General features: G+C 40.4%; 1 protein-coding gene across 1 annotated transcript; it reads right to left on the reverse strand.

Annotated features, from left to right (window-relative positions):
* Nucleotides 1-393: 393 nt before the first annotated feature.
* On the reverse strand, nt 394-7,967 carry calm2b (calmodulin 2b, (phosphorylase kinase, delta)). Its single transcript, XM_068045226.1, has 6 exons — nt 7,860-7,967; nt 5,729-5,759; nt 4,536-4,679; nt 4,348-4,454; nt 3,443-3,578; nt 394-1,054 (listed from the first exon to the last, which is right to left on the reverse strand). The coding sequence occupies exons 1-6, from the start codon at nt 7,860-7,862 to the stop codon at nt 1,026-1,028; spliced, it is 450 nt and encodes a 149-aa protein (XP_067901327.1). The 5' UTR covers nt 7,863-7,967; the 3' UTR covers nt 394-1,025.
* Between the last annotated feature and the right edge of the window lie 3,781 nt (nt 7,968-11,748).

The raw sequence follows: 11,748 nt of genomic DNA on the forward strand, positions 1-11,748 counted from the left end.
TAATGATTAGTATTAGCATAGAACTGGACCGTTTAGGCCAAGGCTAAAAAAAAGTTAAGAACCAAATTATCCTCTTAAATATTAAGCAACTGATCTGACATTTAGGAACATAATCCATTTGATATATTTAATTTGTAGAACCAGGATTGCCTTTAAACCTAGTCTTTAGTTCCCCACCAGATTTTAGGTTAAAATGGGGAACAAAACTCTAACGTCCGTTTCAACAATTTAATTCAAGTGTAGATCAAGTGCCCAGTATCAGAAAAGTATATATGGACTTTAAGATGGGCACAATATTTAAACCAACAGTAACTGAAATTAATTTGCAAGACGATACTAGTCTTTAAATTCACTGCCTGTCACATCTTAGGAACAAACACTACAGAACAGCTATTTTGGGTAAATTGTAGTTTTATTGGAAAAAAATATACAACTTGGAATGGATTTCAGGCATGTCAGTGCCAAAAGCAGATTTCAGAAAGAACTAAGTGGCTAAACAAAATTTTGAAAGAGCACAGTAAGAAAACAAGAATGCTTCCTTGTATGGAACAGCAAATACAAAAGATTTAGTGTACGAGTACCTGGATGATACACCCGTTTTGCTATAGTGCAATGCTGAGAAATTAAGCTTTGTCCTTACTTCATGCAGAGTGATAACTCTGCCTTTAAACAGCAATGCAATACATGCTGATACTGTCAGCCATTTCCTCACAGCAGCATACCCAGATGATCCCTCGTTAAACCACAAGTCCTTATGTAGCTTTGAATGTGTAGAAGAGCTTGGATGCACTTCAAGATAAAGCCACATGCAACTTTTGTTACACCAAAGTCTTCTCAAATGCGAAAGAAAACACAATGACAAAGGTACTGAAGGAAAACATGGACTGTAACTCTACCCACTATACATGCATATGTTTCAGACAGTTGGGGCAGGAGAGAAACATTACAGAAATTACAAACAAAGGAAAGGCAAATAAACAATTTTTTTTTTACAAGAAAATTAAAAGGTTTTCTGTACAAGATCTTCACTTCGCAGTCATCATTTGTACGAACTCTGTAAAGGAAGGAGAAAAATGTTAGTTTCTGAAGCTTCAAAACATAACTGCTCTTAGTTAACTGGCACTTAAGTATCAATCTGCTTTTCCACTCATCTCAAAAAAAAGCAACTTGTAACTAGTTTTGACATTGCAGTGTAGAGCAAATTGCTTTAGACAGATCAAGATTTTTCAAGTTTCAGAATTCATATGCTTACCAGATTGAACACTTGTGTTTGAAACAACAGGACTGTACAGCTTTTGAATATCACAGTTAAGTGATTTGAATTTTCACATTTCCTGTTCATAGATGGGCTCAGACAAAATGAACTTTACAAATTTTATCCAAGCCAATGGCTGAAAGACTAACTGGGAGGTGGAAAGAAACAGGTACTGCAACTGAGCATTGAGAGCTTTGAATTATACAGCCAGCCTCATCCCTGGTTTCTAGAAATCAAGTAATCGAATTATGCTTGTAACCAAACTTTGCTCAGGCAGTTGAACAAATCCAGGAGTCCCTGGTGTAAATTCTTAGTTTAAAATACCAAATCTTCCATGAAAAGCAAAACTGATTAGAATCATTGCTGTTTTTCCCAGACAACTAAATCATTTATCAGCTTCATCAAATTAACTGGAGGAACTTCTAGACATTAGAAAGCCATCCAGCTCCTTTTAGGTTTTAGAACTGAGCCAAATAAATAATTACCCAGGATAATCTTTCTTGGCCTAGTTGGAAATAAACCCAGGAAAAGTTAGAACTAACCAATTAACTTGCTCGTAATGTGTAATCATAAATGAAATACAAAAAGAAATCAGTGTTGAGTTATTTATTTTCTTCTGTGAAGAGACAGTGACCTGGTGACATACTTCTGATTCATACAACCCTATTCAACACTTAAGCTAATGTGTATTAACAATGCTGATCACACTTACCCACCCATAGATACTTGTGAATTTCCAATTCCAGACTTGCCATACCAATGATTAAACTGTTTAGATATCTTAATTACTTGATTGACTGCCTAATTTAAAATCACTTACATTTTGGAACAAGCTGGAGTACCCAGTGTAATAGTTTGTAAAACTAAAGTGCATTGACCCTGCCACTCCAAAAGGAGGCCTGGGCTTATGGTAGATCAGTAAATTTTATTTAACCTTTCCCATATTTCTGGCCAGAACTAGTAAATACTTAAGAGGGGAGCTTGCAAGTCATCATTGCTGGCTGGAAAGAGACGCTATGTTAAAAAAAAATCTGGCTTAAGGTTCTAACGTAAATCCACTTTGAGGCACATTTTTATATCCACATGGCATGGGGGTGAAAGGCAATACAAGTACTGGGTCATCAATAGCACATCACAAAAATGGGTAACAAAGTTCAAGCTTAACGTCCCTAATCACTTGTATAGTTAAACTCACAAAGCTGCTTGATACCAATTAATGCATGTTCAAGCCACAGAAAGGAGCATTAGCACTGAGGAATGACTATTTAGATTTAGAGATACAGCACTGAAACAGGCCCTTTGGCCCACCGAGTCTGTGCCGACCATTAACCACCCATTTATACTAATCCTATATTCCTACCACATCCTCACCTGTCCCTATATTCCCCTACCACTTACCTATACTAGGGGCAATTTATAATGGCCAATTTACCCATCAACCTGCAAGTCTTTGGCATGTGGGAGGAAACTGGAGCACCCGGAAGAAACCCACAGACACAGGGAGAACTTGCAAACTCCACACAGGCAGTACCCAGAATTGAACCTGGGTCGCTGGAACTGAGGCTGCGGTGCTAACCACTGCGCCGCCCCATTTAAGTTTATAAAGTTTCCTCTATTTGACATCCTAGATTGATTATGATTAGATAACCTGCTACAACATGCTGCAGATGAAGTGATATATGAGGATTACTTGAAAGTTAACACTAACTTTATGGTTACCTTTCTTGGGCAGACATTAAAAGGTATTGTTTGAAGAGAATTCTACTTTTCACATCAGGTACTGCACTGTCTGCCTCAATTACTACAGACACTGCACATTAATGTTGCAGCCCTTCTGATTACTCAAAACATACCTACTTTTGAAAGTGAAGCCACTGTACATACAAAAGCCAGTAGCACTCAAATGCAACTGCATTTTGTAGCAATCTCATCCGCAAGTTTATTGTGCTTATTTCTGCTGGGTCATATTGACTTAGCCAAGTATCTGTTATAAGCAGTTTGTCTCAACAAATGCTCTCCCTGAAGTGGGAGAATGCAAACTTGAGAAAATTAGATTTGGCAGCCTTTCCAAAGACTAATGAACAAATTTATTGTTATATAGTTGAATATGAAATGCAAGATGCTGAAACAAAAACAAATACAGGCATAGGTAAATGATGGTAACCACTGCCTGCAACAAACATTTACCTTCATAGTTCACTTGACCATCACCATCAATATCTGCTTCTCTGATCATTTCATCAACTTCTTCATCTGTCAATTTTTCACCAAGGTTTGTCATTACATGACGAAGTTCTGCAGCACTGATGTAACCATTACCATCCTGGAAGCCAAAAGAAAATGTTAAGATTTTGTTCCAAGCTCAATGTTGACAAGTGTCATAAGATGGAACTGAATGACCCAGCAAGTTAGACAATCCTAGTCTTGCCCAATCAAGGCCCACTCCAGACTAATGCATAATTTATGCTGTTTACAAAACACTGGAGGGAGCACACTGAGGTGCCATCTTTCAGAAGATAGATTAAAGAGGTCCCACTTGCCCTCAGATGGATGTAAAAACAAATCCTGTGTCACAATTTGAAGAGGAGAGAGTTTCCCCCATTAGTACCCTGGCCAATATTATCCTTCAACCATCACCAGACTTTCTAGTCATTACCTCATTGTCCATCTTGATGTGCACAAATTGATTGTGTTGTAATGTAGGGGTGTCTGTAGGTTGTCTGTAGGTTGTGAAAGGCACCACATAAATGCAAGGTCTTCTCCCGAGAGCCTGGATTTAAATCCCACCTCTTAATGGAAGCCTGTGTTCACTAGTTTCAAGGGTCTGATAAGAAACAATGAGTAGCCTCAATCCAGTTTATAGTGGCCAAAGGCTCAGTGCAAACATGTTCCCAATTTGCCACTGTAAGGATGAGATGGAGTCACACTGTGGCAGTGGAACATTGGCCTTGCCAACAAAGTCCATATCTTGGGAGAAAAAATTGCTTTGAGCTTAACCTCGCAGTGCATAATGTATTCGTCACCCAATGTAGCAAATATTCACTTCCTAGAGCCTGAGTATTTAAATTAGAAGTGGCACATTTTCTCTATACCTTATCAAACACTCTGAATGCTTCTCTGATTTCTTCCTCACTATCTGTATCTTTCATTTTTCTTGCCATCATTGTCAGAAATTCTGGAAAGTCAATAGTTCCATTTCCTGTCAAAAAAAAAAGTTAGTGAAAACAAATGCACAATAATTTATTAAATATTATATGAAATTCTTGCTCCTCCTGCTTACCATCAGCATCAACCTCATTGATCATATCCTGTAGTTCTGCCTCAGTTGGGTTCTGACCTAGTGATCTCATAACTGTCCCAAGCTCCTTTGTTGTTATGGTGCCATCCCCATCTTTGTCAAAGAGTGAAAAAGCCTCTTTGAATTCTGCAAAAAGGGGAAAAATTCAGTAAAGAAATGTGCTAGCACAGTAAGCACTATGAATGCATTTGTGATTTCACTATGTTAGTAATAGCAATATTTTAAGTTTAAATTTTACATGGTTTAGTTAAATATATAGATCAAGTTTAACTGTAAAGTTAACTGTTACATCTGTTAAAATGGAATTAATGCTGCAGATTTCCTAGATCTTTAAAAGAAATCACCTGAATGTTGAAACTGAATTTACTAACTGCCTCAGCTAAAATATAGCTAAAAATTTGACCAAGAATTAGCACTTCAAGATTAAATTTAAATTGTGGCAGTAGTACAGAACTAAGACTGTCAACTCAGCTGCAGGGTACTAACCTGGTCATTTAAGATACTCAACACATAGGTCACTCCATAATGTGACCTGAGAAAAAGCTTGTAACAAAAATGGCAACACAAATCCAGAAGCAGCAGACTTTACCACTTCATTTTGTTCCTCCTCTCCCAAGCATTAGAGAATTTTTCTCATAACCCAATGCACTAAAACTAGACAAAAATCAGTTCAGGCAATGCCCAATGCTAAGTGATGCCATTGTACTCTACAAGACTTGATAAAATTGAATATACAAAGATGCTATAACTAATTCAAACCAGGAAATGGAAAACAGGCATTGAAGAATTTCACTTCCACTGCTCTGTTGCACTTCACTAGACAATTCATAAGCCATTGAAGTGCTGGCAAGAAGCAATTAAATTGGATTAAAGTTATTGTATGCAACTTTACCTGGAGGGGATCCACAATCAAATCCTCCCAGCAATTATTGCACTAACAATCTAGCTGTACCAATTTAACTCCATTTAACAACACTAACTTCAAAAATATTTCAGCTTTCATTAAGTTAGACTCCTTGCCCAAGACCACAATGAACTTACAAATTCACATTGTATTAACTGCCCCAAGCATTCACCAAGTACCTTACTACACTTCACCCCCAAGAGGGAAGCAGATCTTTAAGATAGCTGCACACAATTATTACAAAGTAGGACAACTTATTCACTATACGTACCAGCAATTTGCTCTTCTGTTAGTTGATCAGCCTGAAAAAAAGAGAATGACAGATCATGCTTTATGCTTAAATCAGTGATTTAATGGGGGTTGAGGGGCAGGGAGATCATAATTGGGCCACCTGATAAAAAAATTCAAGCTCATGATAGGAAAGATTGAAATTTTAGTCCTAAAAAAAGCCACATGTTTGCAAAAAAAACTTGGCACAATGTTCAAAATAATATTGCTGGAGTGTCCGCACAGGACTCAGACTGACGATTTACACTCCCACTAAACCAATTTCAGAAATTTCACATGGTATTATATAGTACACCGAGCATAAGATTTTAAATCGCAGTACCCTACCAGCAACATTAACAGACTACTGACAAGTTTCCAGAAGACCAAGCCCTGTGGAATTCAGACTCATTCAACAGCCACAATGTTGCAGCAAGATACAAGTTTTAAGAAAAACTTCTGAATTCAAACATCCATTACTGGCCTCACCAAATTAAAAAATAGTTCCAAAGAGGGATGTTTCACAATGGGATTAAAGGCTTATTAGTGGCTACAATATAAGCAAAGAAATAAGCATTCACAATAGTGAATTGACTCATTCAGCCTATACAGTGAAGGGCAGAACACTGGGCCCAGTTTAAAAACAATGATAAATACCACCTAATTCAGAGCTTTGAATGAAAGCAGCTCATTTATTGAGCATCTATCGAGGTAAAAATGAAGCCCAAAATGGAAGTGCAAATAGGCAATAATTGATGCAGGGAAAAAGCTACGCAAGTAGCAGTAAGGAAGGGAGGGGTTCAAATTCCACAAAAGCCAAGTCATTCCTCAAAACGAGTGACAGCACACTACCCATCTCAAGTCTCCCCTTTCAACCCACTTAAAAAATACTAAACTCTTGAAGAAAATTAAGTTGGGAGTGAAGAGGTCACAGGGCATTCAAACCCAGAGAGGGGTTGAAGGGAAGAGGGACAATGACAATTCCAAGTTATTAAGAAAAATTGAGAATTCAAAAATACTCGATAAAAACATTAAAAGATGCATTTATATCGTAGAATTTTTTTTTAAAAAAAAAGAGATACTGGCTAAACCAAGATTTTTAAATCCCATTTGCCAACATAAAACCTCAATTTGGTCCAATGCCTTCTTTGCAGGGACCCTCCCATTCTAGACCCCACAGCCCTGCAGTTTGCTATCCGCCTGCTTTTTTCTGCATTGCGCGTCTGCAGCCGGAAGTGCTGATAATTTTAAAGTCAACGCTCCTCTCTCCCACCCCCACACCTCAAATCTATCAGGTTGAAAATAAAACCTTCGACCACACTACACTAAAAAAAAAACATTTATATTTGAGATGCTGCACGGAGTTAACCGTGCAGGCGCAGTGGAAGCGGCCGCGCGGGCCGGCTCGTGCCCCGGGCTCCGCGGCGGCTCTTACCGCTTGGTCTCCCGCCACTCTAACGGTCCGAACCGCCGCCGCCGTTTGAATCGCCAAGCTCAGTAAGAACGCCGAGACACAGCGGACACAATCAACCGCCTCCTCCCCTTCCCCGACCCGGGGAGCAGCTTCTACCACCCCTCCCCTCCACCCCGCAACAAGTGCATGGGAGAGTCCGGCTAGGAAAGACAACGCGGCATCAGGTAAGGTCACAGCCACCGCACCAGACAAAGAAAAAGTGGGGGTTAAAAAAAAGGGGAGTCAACCCACCACCGACCACTCTCCCTCCCAAACTCAGCGGAGGGGAGAAACGCCGCCAATCCCGGTGATGGATGAATAGCTTTCCCTACCCACTCATTCCGTCGCCAACCACCACCACCCCACCCCCAATCTTCAACTCCACTGGGGCATGGTAAAAAGGGGCAAGATCAAAAGAACTGGGTCGGTGACAGCCGATAGCGAGGAAGAGGAGAAGGAGCGGGTAACGGGCCGCAGTAACTCCGACAACATGACGATCGCGCCCTCCGTCTCTCCCGTTCCACACAGCCATTCCACGCTCCCAACCAGACAAGTGAAAATTCCGCGCAAAAAGGACAGCCAAACAAAAATGTGCACCAAATCTCATCAGGAATAAATCCAATTTCTTCCACGACGGTTGGGGATGGGGGAATTAAAGACTCAGAGGTGGAGCAAAACTCACCATTTTTGCAAACCGTTTTTAACGTATCACCGATTGTCCCTCTCACGCCCTAACTCGTTGCCACTCCGCCACCACTGACTATAAACACCCCGCTCACAGCGACTGCTTAACTCCCCTCTTCTCCATATCCTTCCGCAGAGCCCCGCCCACCGCCGACTCCGCGGATCGGCCTCCCCTCCCCCCCACAAGCGCATCGTCACTAACTGAAGCGACTAAAAGGCTGTTTACCGGCACTAAAACTAGCATCGAGCCTCCAATTATTTTTCTATCTCCAATTTGCTATCCGACCCCAGATGATTGCCCCTCCACGACCTCCCCACCTTGGGATTACCTTTTTCCGCGGAGGCAAATGGAGCCCGCGTGGCGGTGGCAACTTCGGTCCCTCTGCGGCTGCTGATTGGTCGGACCGTACCTGCAATGCGTCAGTGCAGGACAGCGTCGCTGGTGCTGTTTGGCGTGCGTTCGCCTTGGTCCGTTATTCAGTGCGGTTTCAATCGGCGTACACAGGAAAAAAAGAGGGGTGGTTGCTTAGTGCAGCACGGCGTGGTTTGGTGTGGTTCGGTGCGGTGCAGTGCAGCGCTTGGTGTAATAAGGCGAAAAGGGAGAAAACACGGACGGGATAGATGGCTGATCTTAAATGCACACTGCAGTATTAGCACATTAGACGCTCAACTTATTTGCTGCAGCTTCCTACTGAAAGCTTCTCATCGTTCATTATATTAATATAAAACTTTAAAAATTGTTCTCTTTGTACTTTTATGCAACGGACATGATTTTTGTTTGTTGCACATACGCAACTTTGGTTGTTGAACGCAGAATGTTGCTGTTGAAATTTTTTTTTCTTGTAACAAAATTTCCAGTTGTTCGTTAGCTGTTCGTGCAAAGGTGCTGTTTGTGTACCCCAATCGAACAGGTCATTTTAATAATAAACTATTGTAATTTTTTAAATCTTTGTGATGGCAGTTTTTTTAAATTGCATTGTGACTTTAGGCTGTTTTGGCGCACATATGCTTGATGCAGCCTCCTACTGAATATATGAATTGACTTCTGACAATTTGTCAAGCTATGCTATTAGTTTTATACTGCCTCGTAAAAGTATTTTTAAATATCAAGGTCTTCCACTGATTGTTTTAAATGCTGTTTGCTGTTTGGCGTTACTACAACGAAAGTGAGATTTAAAAATCGCAAACTTCAATTCTGAACAATTTGAGTTTATCTTTAAATTGCAGAACTAGTTAAACATTACTTAATAAATATTCCTAAACTTCAAAAGTTGTGATTTAATGGTTTGCAGCATCTACGGCGCCATTCAATCTTGTAATTTCGCACTATTTAACATGTTTTAGAATACTTGGATACTTGGGGATCTGTTCGTGAGAAACTTTTTTTTAATGATTTGAGGCCCTAGCATACGCTGTATAGAATTGGATTGCAAACATGGTAACTAAATATCTTTGGGTTATTTAAATACACATTTGACATTTGTGCAATCATTTCCTTTCTCTATATTATTTTATTAGATTAGTGTACAGAATCATGATGTTAAAAAGGGAGAGGAAGGCAGAAATGTTTTTGGGTATCATCTTGCTTCTTATAACTGCAATGTTGTCATTAGGCTTAATTAGCTATTGATACTAGTACAAGAAGAAAAATCAGACGAGACAATGCTGTTGTGTTATACTCTTAATTCATCACTGAAAACATCCCCATTAGCACCAGCAACAGACTTGTAAGCACCAGTAGGTAGTCCTATTATATAGTTCGAAATCCTCTCGGATACAATCTAAACATATTTGTACAGCTTGTTTGTCACAGTTGCAGTAGATGGGGTATCAGAATTCACTGAAATCCAAGTGCACAAAAAACAGCCATGTGGTTGAAGCTTTGACATTCTAGTAAACTTTCTTAAAATCTAGTGCCAGCATTAGACAGTGTTTCACTTTTTAAAGCAGATGTATAGTTATGTCATAATTGTTTAAATTAGACTGCAGTTACAGTGCAAATGTCAGTATCAGACTGGTATCTATAAATAGCAGGCCTGAGTTACACTGCTGATAGTGATCATCTTAACCTCAGTAGGGATGAAGCTCTGTGCTAAACACTTGTTCAAAGCGCTACTTTCTGGGAAGCCAATTTTTAATGTTATGAGAGACTGGATGAGAGGTCCAGTGGAGTATCAAAATTTTAAAAGTATGGTTTTACACCACGATAGAGTCATAGAGTTATACAGCACAGAAACAGGCCCTTCAGCCCATTGTGTTCATGCTGGTCATCAAGCACCTATCCTAATCCCATTTTCCAGCACTTGGCCCATAGCCTTGTATGCTAAACATCTAAACACTCGCTAAATGTGGTGAAGGTTCCTGCCTCTAACACCCCTTCAGGCAGTGTGTTCCAGATTCCAACCACACTCTGGGTGAAAAAGATTTTCCTCAAATCCCCTCTAAACTTCCTGCCCCTTACCTTAAATCTATGCCCCCTGGTTATTGATACCTCCGCTAAGGGAAAAAGTTTCTTCCTATCTACCCTATCTATGCCCCTCAATTTTGTGTACCTCAATCAGGTCCCCCCCCCTCAGCCTTCTCTGCTCTAAGGAAAACAACCCTAGCCTATCCAGTCTCTCTTCATAGCTGAAATGCTCCAGCCCAGGCAACATCCTGGTGAATCTCCTCTGCACCCTCGCCAGTGCAATCACATCCTTCCTATAGTGTGGCGACCAGAACTGTATACGGTGCTCCAGCTGTGGCCTAACTAGTGTTTTATACAGCTCCATCATAGCCTCCCTGCTCTTGTATTCTATGCCTTATCTAATAAAGTCAAGTATGCTATATGCCATCCTAACTACCTTATCTACCTGTGCTGCTGCCTTCAGTGATCTGTGGACAAGTACACCAGGGTCCCTCTGACTCTCTGTACTTCCTAGGGTTCTACTATACATTGTATATTCCCTTGCCTTGTTTGTCCTCCAGAAATGCATCACCTCACACTTCTCAGGATTAAATTCCATTTGCCACTGCTCTGCCCATCTTACCAGCCCATCTATTTCATCCTGTAATTTAAGGCTTTCCTCCTCACTATTTACGACACTAACAATTTTTGTGTCATCTGTGAACTTACTAATCATACCTCCTATATTCATGTCGAAATCATTAATGAATGGAGTCATAATGTGTAGAGTTTGAAGTCAGAGCAGCATGAGACATTGTACATCATCTCTAATTTCTTGATTTAGTGTGCTTGGAAGTCCGGCCACTAAGAACAACAACTTATATTGTTATAGTGCCTTTAACATAATAAACTAGCCCAAGGCACTTCACATGAGCATTATAAAACAAAGTATGACACCAAGCTACCAAAGGAGATATTAGGTCAGATGACCAAAAGCTTAGTCAAAGAGGTAGGTTTAAAAGAGTGTCTTAAAGGAGAAAAGTGAGGTAGAGAGGTGTAGGGAGGATATTCCAGAGCTTGGGGCCTAGGCAACTGAAGGCACGGCCACCAATGGTGCAGCGATTAAAATAGGCCAGAATTAGAGGAGCACAGAATCTTGGAGGGCTGTGGGGTGGAGGAGTTTACAGAGACAGGGAAGGATTTGAAAACAAGGATGAGAATTTTAAAATCAAGACATTGCTTGACCGGGAGCCAATGTAGGTCAGCGAGCAAAGGGGTGATAGGGGAATGGGACAACTTGAGTTAAACTGAGTTATACTGCCACTTACACATAAATCTCCAACCAATTCAAAAAGAGGCAAGCATAAGCTTATTAAATGGTATTAGACTTTAAAATCAAAGGTAGTTAGCATGCCACAAGTGGTACTGCATGAATACTACCACATTAATAGGGGGATGTGGAAATCCAAAAGCTTGGGATGACAGCTGCTGGAATGGATTA

Source organism: Heterodontus francisci, chromosome 13 (assembly GCF_036365525.1).
Source record: "Heterodontus francisci isolate sHetFra1 chromosome 13, sHetFra1.hap1, whole genome shotgun sequence".
Taxonomy (NCBI): Eukaryota; Metazoa; Chordata; class Chondrichthyes; order Heterodontiformes; family Heterodontidae; genus Heterodontus; species Heterodontus francisci.